This window comes from Echinops telfairi, unplaced genomic scaffold (genome assembly GCF_000313985.2).
Source record: "Echinops telfairi isolate 266 unplaced genomic scaffold, ASM31398v2 ScPeMD7_7427;HRSCAF=8465, whole genome shotgun sequence".
Classification (NCBI taxonomy): domain Eukaryota; kingdom Metazoa; phylum Chordata; class Mammalia; order Afrosoricida; family Tenrecidae; genus Echinops; species Echinops telfairi.
In genome coordinates, this window is record NW_022111327.1 from 3,371,174 (window position 1) to 3,395,024 (window position 23,851).

Genomic DNA, 23,851 nt, shown 5'->3' on the forward strand with positions numbered 1-23,851 from the left:
TATCTTGGTTTTGAAAAGTGCACTATGATTATATGTGATGTTAACATTAGAGGAAGGTATACCAGAATTCTTTGTACAATTTTTGTGATTGTTCTATTAAATCTAAAAAAAGAGTTAGCTCCTTGTCCTAATTTGCATTACTTTTTTAGCAAGTCTGAACAATTTTACAGTTTATGGCCAGTTATATTTCGTTTTCTATGATTTTGTTCTTTTTCCCACTTTTCTATTGCATTGTTATTAGCCTTTGTATGTTAAGAAAATGACATATATGTTGTTTAGGAAATTAACTTCTTAAATGTGACAAGTACATTTTTAGGTTTTCTTGAGATATCTTATTGGTGGGATTTTGTGTAGATGTGTACAAAGGGGCTTCAAAATGTTTATGAAAAAAATGGACCAACAAATAATGGTAATACTTTTTGAAGCCCCATTAACAAATGTTTTGAGCTGACGATTTTTCCTAAGAAATATAGTTTCAAAGTGGCTTGAAGTCTTAAATAATGGTCTCCTCCAGTTTTTCTTTCCTTCTGTGGAACTTGCATTTATTTTTAAATTTACATACAGTAATCTTTTTGTTACAGTTCTGAGTTTTGACAAATGCATAGTCATGTAAATACAATCAACATAAATTTCCATGATGAAAAAAATCCCTTGAGCTTTCACTTTGCAGATACAATATACAGAAGAGTTTCATGATTTAATATACTATCCCTCATGTTATCCACTTGTAACCCTTGCGTCCACTGATCTGCTTTCCAACATTAATAGGTTTGGAGTCATATAGTTAGCATTTTGAGTTTGGCTTCTTTTGCTTAGCATAATACATTTGAGATTCATTCATGTTGCTACATATAGTCATCAGATTTTATTGCTGAGTAAAACCCCATTTTCTGGATATACCAGTTTGGTTTTCTATGAACCAGTTGGAAGACATTTCCATGTATATTTCCCTCTATAATTAGTAGTTTATATGCCTACTTAAGAGCAGAGGTGAGATTTCCACTGAACAGGAAGGGGTTTCTTAGAAGAGTCTGCTTAAAAGTATATCCCAAAGAAACAAGTTCAAGCTGCTATGTCATGATTCAGTACATCTTGACCCTTAAACTCTATAGAAAATTGGAGAACTCATCCTAAGTGAATTCAAAGGAATAAGAGTATGTCCTGAGTATTTTCAGATGATATCTCTATAGCAGGTCTAGAAAACATAAAGGAAAACAAGTCACTAGCTAAGTATATTTTGCTCTTTAAAAAATACTGAAAAAAGTAAAAATCAACCCAAATCACACGACTTTAAAAATGTTATAAAGCAAAAGTCCTCTTTTTGATCAATCTAATTCCATCTTCTAAATGTTGACAATGTGGTAGAATATATATATAATGGTTTTCAGTTTTCCACTAAATTTATTCAGATATATCTCTATATACACATATACCTTACATACAAATATTTTGTATTTTTAAAAAAAGTATTAATATTATACATATTTCTAGACTCTGATTTTTAACTTAAGACAAAACTGTGGCTATCAGTCCAGGTCAGAATATATGGATAGCAATTGCTCAGATTTTAAATAGCTGCATAGTATTCTATTGGAAAGGATGTGTCATAATTTATTCAGACAATCTCCTATTGATGGATATTTGCATTGTACCTGACTTATTTTGGAGACATCTTACTGATACACAATTCACACACCATACAATTCATGCATTTAAAGTACACAAGTCACTGGTTTTTAGTATATACACACAGTGGTGCAATCATTCCAATTAATTTTATAACATTTTCACCAACTCCTAAAAGAAACCTTGAACACATCAGCTAGCACCCTTAAACGCCTTCATCTCTTAATGTATCTATAGAGTTGCTAATTATTAGCCTTTCCTATAAATGGAATAATATAAAAGGGGCCCTGCTGGCCCTGTAGATTAAGCATTGGGTTGCTAAGCAAAAGGTAAGTAGTTGGAACCCATGATCTGCTCCACAGGAGAAAGATGGGACCATGATTCCAAACAGATTGCTAGCCTCCGAACCCCTAGAGGGCCAGTTCTACTCGGTCCAAGCAGGTCACTATGCATTGGAATCTACTCAACTGCAGTGGTATGGGTTTGGATGATTAATGATGGTGACCCTTTTTTTTGGGGGGGGGGGGTACACTAAATCCATGTATTTAAAATCAGAGCACATCTAAGTTATAAAACCTCACGTCTGCTACACAGCTAACTTTTGGGGGGAAGTATTCATTTCTTCCTTGATCCTGTTTCCTACAAGTAATGTGAAGCTGCTGTCTGTATTCTGAAGATTATAGCTGACAAACACTTGTTTGTTGGTCTACCTGGCTAAATACTGGGCTAGACCAGTGGCTGTTGTGTCAGACGTGTCTCAAGGAGGGAGGGGAACGCAGGAATGGAGTCATAACGGTTGCACATGGCTATGGCGAGGTGTGTATGTGCGGCGCGGGCCCAACCCATAGAAAAAGCAAGACCATCAGTCACGTAACGTGAAAGTGGTCAAGTTGCTCCAATAGCCTATCGCTGAAATTAAGCCAGGAGACGTCCTGCTGTGACAGCTGGCGGCTCCCTCCACGCTAAAGAGTGCCACCACCTGGAGCCTACCTTAGCTGCAGTTCCAACCAGAAGGGTGAGATGGAGTGCTGCAGAGACACAGGGTAAGACCTGGTGGCAAGGTGTGTTTTCACTTCTGGATTCGTGGGGCGGGGCAAGGCCATGAGCATCTTTTCATGAGTACATATTTTTCAGATAAAGTGCAATCCAGATCCTTCGTCCATCGTAAAATTGAATTATTTGTCTTTTTAGAATGAAGTTTGGTACATATATTTTGGATACAAGTCCCTCATCAGATATGTAATTTACAAATATTTTCTTTCGTTTTGTGGGGTCAATCTTGATCCTGTCCTTTGAAACACAAGTTTTTAATCTTGAATGAAGTACAATTTATGTTTTATTTCATTGCTTGTGCTTTTGGTGTCACAAATAAGAATCCACTGCCAAAATCCAAGGCAAAAAAGATTTATTCATATGCTTTTCTTCTAACAGTGTATGGCTTTAGTACTTATATTCAGGTCTTTGAACCACTCTGTGTTAAGTTTTATATATGCTATGAGGTAAGGATTCAACTTCATTCTTTCGCCTATGGCTACACAGTTACCCCAGCACCTTTTTTAAACGAATAGACATTTCATTGTGTCCAGCACCTTTTTTTTGAAAAAGACTTTTCTTCTCTCATTGAGTAGTCTTGGCATCCTTATAAAAAATTAATTGATAACTAAAAATAAAATTAAAAATTACTTGATAACTGATAAGTGAATTAGTTTTAGAATTTCAGTTTTATTCCATTGATTTATATGTCTACCCTATGGCAGTACTACATAACTTTGATTTCTGTGCCTTGTATAGAAAAGATTTTGAAACTAGGATACCTAAGTCCTCTGAGTTTGTCCAAGACTGTTTTGTTTCTTATGGGTCCCTTGAATGTCTATATGAATTTTAGAATAAGCTGCCAATTTCTAAAAAGATGTCAGATGGCATTCTGACAAGGACTGCAATAAATGTATAGATCAATTTTGGAAATATTGTCATATTAATAATATTGTCTTCTAATCAATGGAGACAGGATTTCTTTCCATTTATTTAGGTCTTAATTTTTTTCCAACAATGTTTTATAGTTTTCACAGTATACATTTTGGGAGTTTTGTATACTCCACTTATATTGGAAACTTTGATAAATGCATTAGTTCTAATGGCTTTTTAGCAGACTGCTTAGGATTTCCTACATAAAAGATCACATCGCCTGCAAAGATAATTTTGTTTCATCTTCTCCAGTACAGAGTTAACGGTCTTGGAAACTCGATGGCAGTGAATTTAGTTTGGGGGGTTTTAAAAAAATCCAAATGGCTATTATTTCCTTTGTGTTGCTTAATTGACATGGCTCAAAACTCCAGTACCATGCTTAATAGCAATGATGAAAGCAGGGCCCCTGTTTTATTCTAGAGAAGAATGTGGATTCTGCTGCTGCTGGGGGGTGTTCTATAGCTGTCTATTAGCTTTAGCTGGCTTACAGTACTTTCCAAGAATTGTTATTTCCCTGTTGGTCATCTGCCTAATTTTCTATCCATTACTGAAAGTGGTGTGTCAAAGCCTCCAATTATTATTGCTGACTTAACTATTCTCCTTTGTGACTTTCAGTTTTTGTTTCTTGTATTTTGGTGTTTACGATTAGGTATCTAAATGTCTCTGTTTTCATGTTATTTTTATCATAAAATGTCACCCTTTATTGCTAGTACCTCTTTTTTACTGTTGGTATTTACATTACATATCTTTGCTTTTAACACTCAATTTACACCTTTGAATCTAAAGTCTTTTTTCTAGTAGACAGAATAGAGTTAGAGTTTTCCCTTTTTTTAATCCCATCTGACAATCTTTCTTTTTTGATTGGACTATTTGAGTTGTCCATGTTTAATGTAATTATTGATCAGTGGATATCTGGCTGCCATTTTACTGACAGGTTTGTATAGGTCTTGTGTCCCTGTTTTTCCTTTAATCCTCTAGTACTGCTTTCTTTTGTATTTCATATTTTCTAATGTAATATTGTAATTTCTTTAACTATACTATACTTTTTGAGTTATTTTCCTAGTGATTGCCCTAGGGCTTATCATATACATCTTTTCAGAATTTGATTCAGTCTTATACAAACTAACTAAATCCAATGAGATATACAAATGTTATGCCTATATAATTCTACCCACCCCCTCCCCTTTTTATGGTATTACAGTTACATATATATTACTTCTATAAATTACAAAACCAGCAATATATTGTCATGATTATTTGTTTACATACCATTTTATCTTTTAAAGAAGCCAAGAGATGACGGAAATAGAAAACACAATTTCACAGCTTTGGGTACATTAATCTTATTTCCTATTTCTGTTTTCTCAATTTGTTCCTATAGATTTATCATGTAGTCATTGCTTTAGTCCAATACATCTGTGATTCTATCCACCTCCTCTGTGCTATTATTTTCAACCATATTTCTTTATGCTATAAACCCAACATTATAATGATATCCATTTTGTTTTATATAGTTGCTTTTCAAATCAGCTAAGAAAAAGAAATGAACATTTATACTGTCTTTTATAATCACTATTTACCTTTCCCCCTTTCACATTTATTGTCTGTTGACATTTGTTTTCAGCCTACAGAGCTTCCTTTACTATTTCTTGTAAATTGGATCTCTTAGCAATGAATCCTTGCAGGTTTCTATGATCTAGGAACGGCTTTATTTCACTTTCATTATTGAAAAAGCTTTGCTGGATATAGGAGTCTGGCTGAGCCATTTTGTTTTTCCTTATATGTATTCTGAAAAATATTATTTCACTGCTGCTTCCACTGTTTCTGATGAGAAGCCCACTCTTAACCTTACTGGTATCCCTTGTTTTATCCATGTTGTTCTCAGATTTTCCGTCTTTGCCTTTCAGCATTTTCACGAGGAAGAGTCTATTAGGGATTTCTTGCTGCTCATTGAACTTGGATGTTGTCAAACTTAAGATGTTATCAGTCAATTAGATCTTAAAATGTTTTCTGTTGTTTTCTCTTTTTCTCCTGTCATTCCTATTGTATATGTGTTGGTGTGCTTTATGGTATCCCAAGGGATCCAGACTGTTGACATTTTTTACTCTTCAATGTTTCTCTTCCTCAGCCTGCACAATACCAATTTATTTAATCTTTACAACTCAGTGAGGTCATTCTTATTATTATCCTCATTTAAAAGAAAACCGAGGCTTAGGTTCGGTGAACTGTCAATTCCACAGGGTGATAAGTACAGCTATAACAAGTTGTACTACTTCCATGTAACTCTATTGTCTATTCTCCAGCAGCCATAAACAAACAATTGGGGAGTTGGGGATGGCTACCTGTCTTCTAGAGATTTCTTTCTTCCCACTCCCCTTTAATACTCTTCACTAGTATATTCATTCCTCTTCAAAAATTCAGATATCTAATATCATCATCTATGAGAAAATAGGTTAATTTTATTGCTTTGAATTGAATGATTATTTCATGGTGGCTATCTTAAAGCTCCATAAGAACACCAATGTGTTAATTTAAATGATTCTTTAAAAATATATATATAGCTTTTTGAAGCACTGACCACATAGTGGGGAAGCACTCATTAAATGTCAACTGATTTATGAAACTACCTACTGCTATTGTTGATATGTAGGCCTAGGATTCTGGAGGTGGATGAAATTGAAAACAGATGAATTTTAGTACCGGTACATAATATTTCAAAATTAAACTCATTTTTTCTTTTGTTCTGTGAAGAGGAGACAGTTGGGTAAAAAACATAATCTCGCCGGACAAATATTGAATACCCCAGAAAAAGTATAAAGATTAAAGAATCCTTTCTCATTCATTGTGAGAAAAGGATACTTTTTGTGCCCTACCCTTCATTCTCGGCATGTCACCTGGCCATATAGTCCTTGATCGTAGAAGATGTTTTCTTTCTAGTCTCTCCAAGGGATTGTCCTAATGACTCCCCCTACTGTGTTCGTTTCTCCCTTTCAATTCTAAACAAACTGCTACATATACACAAACCCTAGATCTAAGAGTCTATGTCAAGAAAGACCGCCCAGGACTCACAATCTCTTTATCTTTTAGCTGTCACTGATTTCTGTGGTGTTATCTGTAGCACATGATAAGCGAGAATCAGTCTGGAGGTTTGATTGTGGTGTTTTGTTCTTTCCAAACTCTATCACCAATATTTTCCCATGGAGTTTATATCCATTTACTAGGTGCAATGCTTGCCATGCTACATCCTTATCTAAAAGAGAGAGAGAGAAAAATAACACAGATATTAGTATTGAGGACATTTTTTTTTCAAAACCATTTTATTGGAAGCTAATACAGATATCATATTATTCCTCAGTTCAATCATATCAAGCAGTATTGTACAACTGCTACCACAATCAATTTTTAAAACCTTTTCTTCCTTCTTGAAATCATTGATATCAGCTCCCCTTTCCCCCTCTTCACCCACCGTATAACCCAGAAACCCTCCTTCTGGTTGTTTTCTCTATAGGTTAATCAATTCTGGGTTTTATGTAGTGAAAAACAGACAAACAAACACATAACACAGATTTAAGAAGGCTACCCACAATGACAAAATTCCATCAAAGATAACCCCCAATATGAAAACATACCAAAAAAACCCACAGAAAATATTAAAACCAGATCTAGCCCAAAGTGTATCAGAGGGAAGATCAAGCGACAGGGTTTTAACTGCTCAAGTTAGAGTTATCATTTTGATCTCCTATAGTCATCTCTACAATATTCTTTGGTAACCAGTTTATTCTCATCCTTCAATTATGGTCAGAAGGAAATCACAGAGGTTTTTCCTTGTGTAGATCCGGCAAATGTATTTTGTGCTTCCACTGTCATCCAAGCCTTCTAAAAAACAGAATCTCACCACTTAAGCTCGGGTATTACTCCCTCATTCAGCTTTGGATTATATCATTCACAACACTTGGGTCATGGATGTTGATGTGCTTCAATGGCTGCTTGTTTGGAAATATTTTTGACAGGTGAATAGTCATAGGAGTTCTCAGATGGAATAAATAAGTCTCAGAATTCTCTTATAGGCAGGTGGGAACTTGAGGTGTGACAATATATTGCATATAGCAGGAGTATTCAACTTGTGGGCTCCTAGCTGGGATGTGTAAATAAAGGATGGAATTATTGCTAAGACTCTATGAATTCATCCATAGACCAAAGGCCTTTAGAATGAACCAGTAATTTGATATATAACCCAACTGCTCAAATATGTATAGCTGCTGTTATGATTTATTAAAAAGTTATCTATTTAAAATTGACATTGAACTTAGGTCTTTAAATTAATGGATCATATAATGTAGGGAAAACTGAGAAATCCTTTTTAAGTTTAAAAGGGATCTTCACAATTTAAAAGATGGGAAAGCACTGGTATAGAGGGTTCACTAACCTTAAATCAGATAGAAAAGGTGGTACCAGTCTAGATTAAAGCAGTAGAACGTGTGTGGCAGTACTGATGCTTGGAAGTACTTGCCTACACATATGTGAGTAGGTAAAAAAACGATGAGTTTAGGAACGATGGAAGGTATAGCCCCTACCTAACCTCCTCCTATCTCAAAAGATATATTATCTAGTCTGTCATAGAAATGGAAATTCCTGTATTATTCTACTGAAGCCATGAGTTTATATAAGAAAAATATTTAGAAGACTGTATCACCACCCATTAATTATGAATTATCAATGAATTAGCATATTAGATTGCAGTCACTGAATCCTAAAGGCAAGTACATGAATTCTGATCCAAATACCAATCTATTAATTAATAAGAAGTATAATTATCCCTTGAACTAGAAATACTATTGTCAGGAGAGGCCAAGTAAATTTCATTATAGTAGGTAAGAAATGCCAGGATTGTGGAAATTGTGATCCACCTTATTAAAATAGGACTATGGGGTAAGGTGGTCCTGCACTGTCAATGGAGGAAAAAAACAAACCAAACTCACTGGCACTGAGTCGATGCCAATTCAGAGCGATGCTATGGGGTATGGTAGAACTGTCCCCTGTGGATTTCTGAGACTGGAACTCTTTATGGGAGTAGATAACTCTGTCTTTCTCCCGTGGAGGGGCTGATGGTTTCGCACTGCTGACCTTACGGATAGCAGCCCAACGAGTAACCACTATGCCACCAAGAAAGCACAAAAATGGGATTTGAATAACTCTAAAAACATATTTTCCTTACTTCCTTATTCAAAAGCCTGTTGATTCCTGGGCTGTGGAAAAGTCAAAGAGCGATCATCGAAATCAGAGCGGTTACAGGTGGTCTCCGGGGAATGTGTGCGTAGTCATTTAGAAAAGATACTTACCGGGGAAGGTGATGAAAGCCTGGCCCCTCATGCGTCCAGTCATCATTCGAAATTGAATTGGAGGTCCTTTTTTCTCCTGGAACCGGGCGAACAATGAGACCAGATCCCTTTCAGTCACCTGAGGGCTAAGGTTCTTCAGATATAACACCTAATACAAACCAATAACAACAGAAATATCACATTAGGAAGGTAGGCTAGTCAAATTAGTTTCAGATAAAGATGGTAGATTAAATATATACATCTAATTGAAGTCCTTCCAGAAATACCTCTAAAATTATAGGGATATTTTTTTGAACAAAACAAAACAAAACAACCCACAAGGTCAAGAATAAAAATGAAGGTAAGAGCAAAAATATTTTAGAAACTGGAAAATAATTGACTAAGTAGGAACTGATTAAACACACCCAACAAAGTTGAATCTCAAACCCAAAGTGGAAGAAAGCCAATCCATACTTGAGACTCCTCACACCATTCAAGAATTTATACCTTTGGTAGCTCTGGAAATGATGTGAACAGATAGATAGGTTTAAAATAAGGTAAATAAGTTGAAAACTGTTTCAAAACCAATTTGAACATTGTAAACACCAATAAAGAAACGTTTCAATACCTTCTCCTACTATATGTTACTGGGTGATGTCCCATCCACAATTCTAGGAAAATATTGGAGATCCATTCTCTGAAGATGGGAATGCCAGACCTGGTGAGAGTGTGTCTACTGTCTTTGAGGGCAAGGAGATTAAGACAAAGAATGTATACTAAATTCCAAGGAGCCTTGTCTGTCCTTCTGGTTGGCTCCTAAACTACTGGGAGCACCCCGCCCCCCCAAACAAGAGTTTGGAACCGTTTCCTCTGATAAACCTCAAAACTACATATCTACAGAAACTAATTTAGGAGGAGAATTTCTCCAACATACGGTTCAGCCAGATCATCTTAAAATGAAGCACAACATCAACAAAGACGTCCAATCAGCTTTTAGTATCCTACTATAAATATGAACATACATTGTCAGATACCTGAGTAAAGCTTTTAATGTGAAAGACAGGGACCAGAATATACGGAACAGAAAACAAATAGGGGAAAATAGAGATCATAAGGGGAAAAAATTTCAAAAAAATCATTAATACCCCAGAAAAGAACTGGAAATATATATACATATGAACATTCTAGAGAACAAAGAAGAGTTCTGATAAATTAGCTACCATGAGTTACAAACTTTATAGCTTAAGAAACTTAGGAACAATTCAGATGGTAGTTGCCAAAACAAGCTGAAAATTAAGAGCCGACTTGAATGACCTAACAAATGAAGTATATGAATAAATGCAATAAACATTGTAAGAAATAAGAGAAACTTTTATGTCTTCAAGTCTGTAAAAACTAGATATTCTCCTGTTTAGGATTTAGGTGTAGTATTTTTTTTTTAGGTATAGTAACTTAGAGGTGAGGGCAGTCAGTTATTGACTTGTGATTCATCTAAGTAATTTTAGGTGATCTAGAGTCTTGGCTTTCAAATCCTCATCATGAAAGCATCATCAAATTAAATAGCCACAGAAAGGAGTATAAGAAAACAGACTACAAGTTTCTCACGAGTTATTTAGTACTTAAGGCGAGTTATTTAGTATTTAAGGCGTATACTAAGACTGTTGAAGATACAGCAAGGCTCAGAAATATGATAAACATTTCCATAAAAAAGAAAAACTTCTAAGTGATAAGAAAGGAATGAAGCTCTTTCTGGTATTCTTATGAATTAATTTGCATGCTTTTAACTTGATATAAATGGCATATAAATTGTATGCATTCTCATCAATGGTGCTTCAAAGTGGGAAAAATGTAATAAAAAGATAATAAAATCTTTCTATGAACTTTTTGAAGCCTCCTCATACAGTTTCTTATCCCTTTTTAAATACTTTAATTTTTACAAAATATTGACAAAATAGAGTTCCTCTATATTCTGTACTCAGTTTCTCTATTATTAATATCTTATATTAGTATGGTACATCGGTTATAATTGATAAACTGATATTGGTTTATTATTATTAGTCCATAGTTATTTTGACTTCCTATATTATTCCCCTAAAGTATTTTGTAGGATTCTTCATGACTGAAATTTGTCTGATAACTTTCTCATTGTTAAATTGGGGTTGTGGGGCATTGAGTTGAAGACAATGGAGGTCAACTGCCATTTCCATTATATCATAACAAGTATACTTAACACCAACGTGAAGTATGGCTGCTGATGTGGATCTTGATCACTTAAATGAGGTCGTGATGTAAAGGTTTCTCTATGGCAAACCTACCAAGCTCTTTCTCCCTTTCTGGGGAGAAGCCCTGGTAGCATAGTGGGTTTTGTATTGGGGTAGTAACCACAAGATCAGCAGTTTGAAATCAGCAGCCTCTCCAAGGGAGAAAGATGAGGCTTTCTATTTCCATAATGATTTACAGTCCCAGAAATCCATAGGGACAATTCTACTCTATCCTATAGGATCACTTGAGTTAAAATGGACTCCATGGCCGTGAGTCCTTTTCATGACATAATCTTTGGAAGGAAGTCACCATGAACAGCCTGCAGAGTAGGGAGTTATTCTGCCCTTCCTTGAGGGTTGGCGTTATCAATGTCAATCATTTGGAATTCTTCTCCAAGGGAGATTTATCTATTCTCTCCCATTTATTTATTTATCCAATCCCTTTATCCATATCTGCATGGATTCGTGGATCTTTATTGTATACTTTGGGTTATAATCCTATACCATTTTAATTTTTGCACAAAAGGCTGTATTTTTGAACCTTTGAAGCTCCTGTGACATACCCCTAACAATGGTTTCTATGTTTATCTTGAGCACATTCTGGTATTAATCTTACATATTTCCTGCCCCAGTTTTTGAAATAACAGTTTTCCCAAGAAGCCTGAGTTATTTTTAATGGAAAATAGTATTAGCAACTAAGAGCAGGATATTGAGGCTATTGGGCTATCAAAATTCTAGGCTCTCTCGGCTGACGGATCAAAAAAGATATGCATAACTTGTGTATATACACTTATAAATATTTCTATAAGTAACCATCTGTAGCTATGGTAAGATATAAATACATTCTGATGTCTCAAACTCTAACCCCTTACCATAGGCTCCCCCTTACTTGCAAACTTTCATTGTAATGAGAGCTAGCTCTTTTACCTAATGATTCTGTTACATGCATAATAGTATCAGAATCATTAACCTATACCCTCAGGGGAAACAACTTTATGAGCTAGAGTATAGTGTTTATATGCAATCCATTAATTTTTTCCCACGTGTTTAAAATGAACTTGGTTGTCACTAAAGACTCCAAGTCCATTTCAATTTGACTTTTCCTCCTTTTCTTAGCCACTCAATCAATATTTAGGTTCAAGAGGTAAGTCTTCTGGAGGCCTCTCCCAGCCCCAAAGAAGCACACTGTGTACAGATACAATGCATTTCAAGAAATGAAATAAAAAACAATATTCAGTTAAATCTTCCATAAATGTGGTGTCCCCCCCCCCTTTCCCTAGCTTCCCTCCTCAATATCCTAATCCTCCCCTCTCCCTGTCCCTGGCCTCCTGCTTTCAGTCTTACAGACTCCACACATTTCCAAAGACATTTAGGTGAACAACCTTTTCCCCTAGTTCTTTCAGTGAAATTAGTTAATAGCTCTGTAATGCAGTTTGATTCTCCTGTAATAGTTTATCATCTTTCATGCCCAACCCCCCAACCTCTGAAATTATTTTGAAGTATTTGTATCCACAGAATATCAGAAAGGTTATTATTTTATTTGAGTGTTAACAACTCTGATCATAACAAATTAAGGATAACATTTGAGAACGACAATTTAATTGTGCACATGTGGAACCTGTACATGTATCAAAGGCAGTGATTTTAATAGAACATGGGGATGATGCATAATTTGAAATGGCAAAGGTATAAAGGCATGTGTCCTTTTATCTAACTTTTTTACTCCTTATGCTGAATACATCATCTGAGAATTATATAAAGAAGAATGCGGGATCAGGATTGGAGGAAAGCTCTAGTAATCTCTGCTATACAGATAATAGAACCTTGATTGTCAAAAAAGAATACGACATCATCAGTTACTACAGAAAGTCTAAGATTACAGTCTTCAGTTTAGATTATACCTGCATATGCAGTAAACGAAAATCCTCATGACCTTACTGCTCAATGCCACCATGATAAATGGAGAAGAAACCGAAGATGCCAACAATTTCATTCTACTTGGCACACCAACAACAGTCACGGAAGCAGCAGTCAAGAAATCAAATGATATACAGCATTGGGCAATTCTGTTGTAAAATGCCTCTTCAAGGTTTTAAGAAGCAAAGCTGTCACCTCTAAAGCATGTGAAATTTGGCTCATGTTAAAAAGAAGACAGAAAAATTGGTGTATCCAAACTGTACTGGTGATGAAGAAATATTGGGCAGAGTTAAAAATAGTCAATAAGAAAATGGATAAGTAAATTATGGTGTTTTTCTATCATTAAATACTACATACCTCCTTGTGCAATGGAAATAAATTCCAATGCATATTGAGTGAAAAATTGAGTTGTAGAAGAAATATATAGCGTATGATAGAGTTTATGTAGTTTTAAAATGTGTAAAACTATATGTTGTCTAAGTGATTTACTACTAGCCAAAAGGTCAGTGGTTCAAATCCACCCAGAAGCAACTCAGAAGCTAGGGCTGGCAATCTATTTCTGAAACGTCACAGCCTTGAAAATCCTACGGATCAGTTCTCCTCTGAACACACGAGGTCATTGGGAGCCAGTTACATCAATGGCAACTAACAACAACAAATATTCAGTAAAAAACATAAAAACATGTAAGAGCCTTAGCTCTGGAATAAACTGAAGGGAATGGGAATGGCAGAGGATACATAGAAGTCTTCATGTATAGCTATAATACTTTATTTTTAAAATTAAAGAAACATGGAAAATGCTAAGACTTTATTCAGAGGACTCTTTGAGTACGAAGGTGTTTGCTATAGTATTCTAAGTTTTTATTAGTAATTAGTAATGTTTCATAACACATAAAGAGACAATTACCCTGCAACTAATAGCAAGAATATATTAGAAATTCAAACACTAAAAGGAACCTGCTTTCATAGCCCTAAAAAATACATAATACATACATAAAACCTGGGACTGTAAGAAACGACCATTATTTGGGGGGGTTGTTTATTAAATTAAACACAACAAAGCCTATTTTGCAGAAGTTTGTGTTGCCTCTGGGTGACATAATAATGAAACTTTTATTCCACATATAACACATATACTATGAAGGTGCTACAATGATTTATCTGATCAGTAAAACAATAGTTATAACTTCACTCAGATGTATGTTTGCCAGGTCCTCAAGCTTTTGAGGACCTGCGTTTGTCAGTGCTGCTCAGCTACCTGCAACAGAAGTCACAGGAAGACACATGTCAGGTGAAAGCCATATAGAGCATTCTGAATAGAAAGCTCATGTGGCAAATGGCACCTATGAGGCAATCAATTATTTATTGATTAGTTCCAGAGGCACAATGACTACTGGATATGGTGGTCCTATAAGAATTCCTTGATTATTATTTTAAAATATTATTATTATTATTTCCATTCAGAGCTTCAGCAGGTTTAAACTTGCATTTCATAAAAGTAACTTTAAAATTCCCACGGTGGTTTAGAAAAAGTATAAAGTGGATCATAAGGACTATGTTATATTTAGACTACTTATGAAGTATGTAGAGGATCAATAGTCAAAGTGGAGAACAAACATAATCACTACACCTTCCGTGATTCTTTAGCAGAATCAAAGCTAATTTAGAAGTATTACATTAGGGAGAGGGAAATAGAAGTGAGAAGCACCCATTTTTTAAAATTGATTTGGCCTATACCTTGTTTGGCTCCCCTGGATTATATGAAGAAAACATGGGAATTTTTCGGATCTCTTCCTCTGACAAACGATTTCTCTGGATCTCATCTTCTGGGACAAATGTTATTGGCTGCGTCAGCTTCTTAGGCCCAGTCCAACACTGCTGAGGTAGAATCTCAATAACTTTTGCCACATGGAGACTGGGACCTTTACCCTGTGCTGCCTGTTTTCCCTTGTCCTGGAGTAATGACGGGTTCTCAGCTGTGCCACTATCTCCCACTGATGTAGCTGACACCAGTGAGTGGGAAGCAAAGGGTTCACCTCTCATAAGTTGGAACTCTTCAAGACGTTTTTTCATTATCATCTCTTGGTAAAAACTTTCCAGGTTGTTCATGGGATCACCTTTGTTCTTCTTTTGGGGATCATCTGGATCAAGACAAAGAGATAGGGAAGTTCTACAAAGCCTAGCAACGCAACCTTTGATAAATTTATAAATTCAATCTTGGATCTGAGATACAGAAACTCTGCTGGGGTAGGTCTTTACAATTGGTGATAAATGACAACAGTATATAGCATCCCAAGTGAGGTTGGGACTATGAGGAAGTAAGTGGGGCACCTAAGCTGCACAATTTAAGGAGGCACTCACTCTCAGGTTATATAAGTGCATGCAACTTTAATGAAGGGATAAGGACATTTAAACGATATAACTAGTATGGCATATATTTCTCATAATTCATAAAATTAATAATTCCTTAGCATCGTCATCTAATACCAAGTTCAAATTTAAACTGCTCTATCTCAAAAAATTATTTTTTTAACAATCGGTTGCTCAATTTAGGATCTAAACAAATATTTTGCTTTTAGGTCTTTTAGGTTTTTAAAATTCTAAAACAGTACCCCTTCCTTCTAGGCTCCCAGTCCATTTCCCCCCATATCATTGATTTATTAGAGAAACCAGGTCATTTACAAAACAATTAATGATAAATATTTGATTAAGAGCTTCCTCATGATATTAATATTCCTTTATCTATTTTCGATAAACTGGTATTTAAGTCTAGAGGTATGCTAGCTAATACAGTATCCACTAGTCACATGTAGCTATTTTAATTAATTTTTAAAATACCATTTCCCTAGGCCTACTGGTCACATTTCATGTATTCAATACTACATGTGGCTAGAGAATACCATGTGGGACAGAGTAGATAAAGGGCATTTATATCACTGCAGAAAGTCAAATTGTAGTGCTGACCTAGAGATTTTTATTAAATGCAGGCTGAATTTTTTTAAGGGAGAACAATGGTTCTATGTATATCGAATTGCATTGTCTCAGAAGATATAAGCTTGGTGGAGCCATACATAGTGACACTGAAATTTATCAATGAATTCAGGTGGTATTAGCCTGATCTTTCCACGACAAATATATCCCATTACCTTTCACCTAAAGCCTTTAAAGAAACCCTGGTGGTGCTGTGGGATAAGCATTGGGGTACTAACCACAAGGTGAGCAGTTCAAACCCACTGACCACTCCGAGAAAGAAAGTTGAGGCTTTCTACTCTCAAAAAGATTTAGTCTAGGAAACCCTATGGAGCAGTGTTACTTTGTCCTATACAGAATCACAATACTCAATACTGAGATACTCACAGCCATGGAGTTCATTCTGACTTATAGTGACCTTATATAGGAAAGAGAAGAATTGCCCCTGTGGGTTTCTGAGGTTGTAAACCATTAGGAAAGCAGAAAACCTCATCTTTCTCTCCGGGAACACTTAGTGGGTTCACACTGCTGACTTTGTGGTTAGCAGCCCAAGCCATTGCTATAAGTTGACTTGATGGCTTTGGATTATTTGTAAGGTATTTTACAGCTACTGATGACCACTGCCTAGATCTATTAACTTATCAACGGTTATAAAATGAGGATCTCCTAATTCTTTTATGTCTTTCTCATTTGTTAGTTGGAATTCTATAATGAACAAACTATCATAAATGATTTCATGTCCCTAAATAGCTCGCTGAGAAAAAGCAAGATAAATTTTGATTATTTTATATTTCTTCTAGGAAAATTCCAATGATAGCCAATGATTATTTTTAGTGTCATTAAGAAGGGACTTATTTTTGTATATTTGATGTTTTTGAATTACCTATAGTCATGATTCTTTTTAATGTCAAATTATCCTACCCAAACCTGGAATAGTTTTCTAGAGATCCCTTGTTTCTATAATTGAGAAATGGTTTCCAGAAACCACAGTACATTGCTAAAAGTGTTCATTGCTTTTGGGTTGTTGTTGCTTCTAAGCTTTTGTTCAGTGGCAAAGCTAAAAAGACAGATTTTTATAAAGAAGGTCACAAGGAAAGGACAAGCCAGCCAGGGTGGAGTATAACACTGACAAAACATACAACATTCCTCTAATTCTTTAATGCTTCCTCCCCACCTACTATCATGACCCCACATCTACTTTACAAATCCGGCTAGACCAGCATGTACACAGATACAGATAGGAGCTCTCCACACATGGAATCCAGGACAAATAAACCCCTCAAGAACAATAATGGGAGTAGCGATATGAAGGTAGGTGGAAGGAGGGGGAGAAAGGGGAAACTGATTTCAACAACCGATGTATAATCCCCCTACCCAAGGTGAGAAACAACAGAAATGTGGGTGAAGGGAGACAGCGGATGGTGCAAAATATGAAAAAATGAGAAGCTGATGCCAAGGGCTCAGGTAGAAAGAAAACGTTTTGAAAAGGATGATGGCAACATATGTGCAAATGTGCTTGACACAATGGATGTATGGATTGTTATAAGAGTTGTAAGAGCTTCCAATAATATTATTTTTAAGGTCATGAGTCTTATTGGTATGTACAGTTAGGGCACTAGGGGTCAGTACAGGCTTGATGGCACCTAACAACAACCTCACGCTATATATGAAAATTAAACCAAAATGGACTGATAAAGAAAACAGGCATAAAGCTTCTAGACCTTGTATTTTTACAATGGATTTGTAGATATGATACCTAAACCACAAGCCACAAATGAAAAAGGAGATACACTGAATTTCATCATTATTAAAATAATATGCATCAAGGGACAGCAAGAAAGTGAAAGGTAAAACAAAACAAAAAACTGAAAATGTCCCCCCAAAAATGGGGAAAGGATTAAAGACACATTTTGCCCATGAAGATACAAAAGGCTATTAAACATATGAAAAGATATGCTTAGCATCATTAATAATGATGAAAACCTCTTTATTAATTAGGGTAATACAAATAAAACTCACAATGGGATACCACTTCACACTCATTAGGGTAGCTACAAATTAAAATAATAAGTGTTGGTGAGTATGTGGAGAAATTGAACACTTATACATTGCTAGTGGAAATGTAAAGTAGTATAGTTATGGGGAATTATTTGGTGGTTCATTGAAGTTAAGCATAGAACTGCCATATAACCAAACAAGTACACTCCAATAACTACCAATTCCCTAACCTTGGGATTGTGTTTGTCTGCTTCTTCTCTCTAGGGAATTCCAGCCTAGAGTTCAAGAGAATATTTTAGTTCCTTAGTTCTGCTACAAGTGAGTTCAAGAACATCAACTGAGACTCTTCTCAAGAAGATCAATTAATCCTGGCCATATACCAGTGTTCTATGGACATCCTAAACCAACAGACAGCTCTACAAGAGTAATTAGTGATGGCGGTGCGGGTGGTAGGGAGAGATGCCTGTATAGGAGAAAGCAAATGCACTTCTGATGGTGGGTATGATGGGTGGGACACTCCGACATTGAGAAAAATGCTTAGAATACACGTGGTAGGATGTTCCTAATTAGCCACTGAACAGAGACCATTTCACCCAGTGGGGTTTCCAATTTGGTTTCTTCTAGTTTGTTCTGTGATGAGTGTTGTGTATGTCAAAAGGAAAAGAGTCCTATGTCCCAGTTGTCTATAGGATGCTGCCTGTGTCACCAGGGGGTGGTTACAAACTACGTCAAAAGTAAAGGGGAGGATTGTATTCCTCAAGATGGAGCAGAAAAATCAAAAGTGGGGGCAGGGCAAGTTATTGAGGAGTTGGATATGTAGTTTCTGTTGTTAAATTCCAAAATTGATGATCTGAAATGTAAACTCCCACCTAATTCATAATACAAAATTATGTTTCAAAAGGGCAGATGATTTCTATCTCTGAAGGATCCATACAAATTGTCGATAAGCTTACAAAAATATACTTATTATAATGTTACATGGAACCACCAAGATAATACACACAGTATTATTTACTGACATTGTTAAAAAAAGAATAAAAAGTTAAACAGTGTCAAGTGCTACCTATAAGAGTAGGAGAAATATTACAAAAATACTAGTCAAGTCCGTGGTGAGGAGGGAACTGAAATTTTTTGAAGGGTATATGGTGCATTAGGAGTACTGGCAAGATTCTATTTATTGATGTGGCTGGACATATGAGTTAAAGAGTTCTTTAGCATTATCTATCCCACAATAAAAAATGGCTTTGAAGAGTGAATTAGAGTGATATCAGTAAGATAGTAGCATAAGCAGCTGCACATTTCTGTCTTCCCACAGAAACCAACAAACCAAAAAAGTAGAAACTAGAAGGATCAACTTTGTCAGAAGACTGGAAAATAGTCAAAGGTTTACAGACACGAAGGGAAAACTGAATCATGAAAAAGGTCACTTTAAAACAGCAGACACACTTTCTTGGTCTATTGCTATGGACCCCATCTCCTCCTGCTCCGCTCATCAGCAGTCATAAAGCAGTCATAAAGCCAGCACTCTCAGACCATCCTTTGGTTCCAGAGGGAGCAAAAGCAGAAAAGTACTGCACGTGTTTGTTCCAGCCTTCAGGGCTACCTGAAGGATTTATGGAATTCATTTGTTATGCGCCTATCTCAGAACTCATATGGAGTGAAGAAATTGAAGAAATTACTTTCAAGGATACAAACACTTGAAGTTAAAGGATATGACTGACGCACGTACCAACAAACAAACAAACACATTCACTGCCACTGAGTCAATTCTGACTCATGGCCCTAGTAGTGAAGTGGTTATGTGTTGGCTGCTAATCACAAGGTTAGCAGTGCAAACCCACCAGGCACTCTTCAGGGGGAAAGAGTAGTCTTTGTTTGTTGTTGTTTGTTTGTTGGTACGTGCGTCAGTCATATCCTTTAACTTCAAGTGTTTGTATCCTTGAAAGTAATTTCTTCAATTTCTTCACTCCATATGAGTTCTGAGATAGGCGCATAACAAATGAATTCCATAAATCCTTCAGGTAGCCCTGAAGGCTGGAACAAACACGTGCAGTACTTTTCTGCTTTTGCTCCCTCTGGAACCGTACTCCCATACGGCTGAAGCTGTCAAGGTTTTTATCTTACTGTTCATTCAAGCAGCGGTCAAGAGATGAAAAGACGAGTTGCATTAGGTAAATCCGCTGCACAAGACCTCTTTAGAGTATTGAAAAGCAAGGATGTTATTTTAGCTTGGGTGCCTGATCCAAGCTAATGGTATTTTCAACTGCCTCATACACATGTGAAAGTTAGACAATGAATAATGAAGACTAAAGAAGAATGTATGCATTCGGATTGTGGTTCTAGAGAAGAATATTGAAAATAAGTACCATGGACCAAGTAGAGGGGCAGCGTAAAAGAGGAAGACCCTCAAGGAGATGAACTGACACAGTGACTGCAATAATGGGCTCAAGCATAGGAACAATTGTGAGGATGGGGCAGGACAGGGCAGTGCTTCATTCTGTTGAGCAGAGGGTCACTATAGACCAGAACCAACTGGACGGCACCTAACAACAACAACTCCTGCAAAGAGCTGTAGTCTTGGAAACCCCTAAGGGTAGTTCTACCTTGTCCTGTAAGGTCGCTGTGATGAAGTACACAATAGATACCTAAAACCTGAGCTGGGAGAAAAAGCCAGAGAGATAGATTCTTTGTGGAATTACAGTATTAGAAAGCAGCCATGGATACAGTGGAATTTAGAAAGGCAAGGGAAAGCTGTACACTCAAAAGTACCAGAAAAACACTTCACCTCTAGCTGATCCCTAAGCTCAAAGCAAACCTGGATAAGAGTTGAAGGAGTTCCTCCATACAGAGTAAACTTAAAAAGACTAGTAGGACGTGCTTTCTTTATAATAGACACCATTCAAGCAAATCTGTCAAAACAAGTGGTACTCTTTGCAAAAAAAAAAAACACCAAACTACTCTACCTTTCAACAACAGAGAGCCCTACATGAATTTCTTATAAGGAGAGAGAATTTGTTATAGTATATTATGATAGTCATCATATTATAATACTGGTAGCCCTGATTTACAACACACTCAAATTATGTCTATCTGTTTTTGTACATCTTAGCATTAGTGATCTGTACTACATACAATGCTGCAGCATCTAACTTGCTGATGCCACCGTTCCTTCATGTTCACTCACAGATTTTCACTGTTATGGTTTATAAAGATACTGATAATAAAAGGCAATAACAGTGAAACTAAGAAAGGGAAATATTTGACTGGTGTCAAAACTGACTTAGGATGGAGTCAGTGGAACAGAATGCTGTCATAAGCCATAGACCACTGTATTCAAATGTCAAATGCCCCCTTTTCAGTAAGAAAGTCTAAAGGCCTACAAAGAAATAGGAAAGAACAGTTCATCCAAAAGAATAACATGAAGTAAAACAAGTACCCTGAGAAAGGTAAGATGATGGACTGTTTAAAAAAAGACTTTAAAACAAACAAATGGGGATGATCGGTAAGATTCACTACCAATAAAGTAACATGGAGGTTTTGAAAGGTAGTCAAAGGCAGATAAAAACGGATCTAGAAAAGGGTTTCAGGTTTGCACTAAATCCTAACTCCAATTTAAGACCAATTAGCTCTTACATAATGACTCTGCTAGATACTCTCCCTCAGGAAGGGAACGATAGCAGAGTGTGGTGAAGATATTAGATAGCATCCGACTATCAGATCGAATAGTGTCTGGGGGCTTAAAGGCTTTTCTCCAAACAAGCAGCCATCTAAATGCGATGTCAACTAAGTCCACATGGAAGAAGCACACCAGTGACCCAAGGACTGTAAATCATTTAATCCGAAGCTGAAGGAGGGAATGACATTAGAGCCTAAATTTTGAGAACCTGGTTTGCAGAAGGCTATGGATGACAGTGGGAGCCTAAGAAATATTTGTGGGATCTACTTAGGAAATAAGCCTCCAGTGATTTCTCTCTCCATACTAGAGTGATGGGAAGAAACTGGTTTCCAGAGTTCCTTGGAGAGATGAGTATAGAGGATCAAAAGGATAAACCTGACTTGAACAGTTAAAATCTTGTCAGTTGGTCCCCGTACTCCCCCCCCCCCCGCCCCCACTCCCCCTCTGACCTGATCTGGTTTCCTCTATTTTGCTTGTTTGTTTATATTGGGGTTTATTTCAGATGTGTTATGTCATAGGGGGTCCCTCTTGAACTTTTGTTAAATGTTTTTCAGTATATGAAACCCAGGAGTGATGAAACTATAGGAACTGCAAGTAGAATAAGGGTTTCTGGGGGGCACCGTGGTGAGGGGTGAGGATGGGTAAAAGGGAGCTGATGTCCAGAAGTTCAGGAAAAAACAGAATGTTTTGAAACTGATTGTGGTGGTAGCAATTATATAATACTACCTGATGTGATGAACCATGGAATGATATATCTGTATTTACTCCCAATAAAATGATTTTGAAACAAACAAATATATTAAGTAGGCTTAAAACAAAACAAAAACATAAATGAACTGAGGGAAAACAGGAAAATGATGCAGAACAGAATGAGAACATCAATGGAGAGAATTATACTGAGGGACAAGACAGACTATCGGAAATGACATGTGTCAGAATGCAAAGGGAAATTCACTGGAGGGGCTAAAATCAGTTTTGAGGATAGAGAAGAGAGAATGAGCAAACGGGATGAGCAAACCATGCACACTTATTGAGTCTACATAGTAAAGAAGCTGAACAATCTCCAAGCAAGAGACACTATAAAAGATCCATAATGAAATATGTTATAATTTAAGTATAAAGTGAAACAGACACACAACCTTATCCACCAGAACACACCCCTTACCAAGAAGGTTCATATACCATATAGCATCTTAGTGACAAGGTCATACGTGGGACTCACCTGACACAATTGAAAATACAGTAGCCCCATTTATATATTTTGTAAGTGAAAAAAAAGCAAAAGAAAAATAAACTCAGAGCCATTGAGTCAATTATGATCTACAGTCACCCTACATAGGATAGAGCAGAACTGCTCACTAGGGTTCCTGAAACGCAAACTTATGGAAGGAAAGAGCCTCATCTTTTTTTCTGTAAAGCAGGTAATAGATTTTAACTGCCCACCTTGCAGTTAGTAGCCTAATGTTTAACCTGTGGTAGCACGGGAGCTCAGTAAGTGAGGAAAACAAAATTATTAGATGCACATGTTTAAGGAAAAAGTCCTCGTAACAATTACAGTTCCTCTTTCTGTAAACAGTCATATAGCTGGGATTTAGAAATACTTTCATCATCTATTTTTGCATCTAGATCTATGACTGTACAAGTCCCAGAGGTGAAAGTGCCAAAAGGTGAAGTACAATTTGATAAACTTTGAAAATGCTACGTGTGTGAAATAAATGAATCAGTAAAAAGAAAACATTGTATGATCCCATTTTTATGAAATATCTACAATAGGGAAATGTCTAAAGATAGAAAGTAGGTGAGTCGTCATCAGGGTTGGAAGAAGGGAAAAATAAGGAAGTATTGCTTAATGGGTACAAAATGATGGTGAGATGATAAGAAATAGTCTTGGAACTAAATAGTGGTTACATCACACAAATATGAAATGATATACTTCAAAAGGCTAAAATGGAAACTTATGATATATGAATATATGTATATATATATATAAATAAATCTACAATAAAAAGAATAGGATGTAAAGAAGTGAAAATACTGAATACAGAAACTCTTCAAGTGGTGTTGACCAACCCAGGGACAAGGGGGCAACAAGTGATCCAAAATTAGTGGCAAGGTCGGCT

At 36.3% G+C, this 23,851-nt stretch overlaps 1 protein-coding gene across 1 annotated transcript in view; it reads right to left on the bottom strand.

Annotated features, from left to right (window-relative positions):
• Positions 1–2,144: 2,144 nt before the first annotated feature.
• Positions 2,145–23,851, bottom strand: part of RBM41 (RNA binding motif protein 41) — a 45,366-nt gene continuing 23,659 nt past the window's right edge. Inside the window, exons 6-8 of the mRNA XM_045298545.1 lie at positions 14,825–15,228; positions 8,931–9,078; positions 2,145–6,841 (exon numbers count right to left, since the gene is read on the bottom strand). Of these exons, the coding sequence (XP_045154480.1) occupies positions 6,675–6,841; positions 8,931–9,078; positions 14,825–15,228 (719 nt within the window). The 3' untranslated portion in view covers positions 2,145–6,674. The remainder of the gene's footprint in view (positions 6,842–8,930; positions 9,079–14,824; positions 15,229–23,851) is intronic.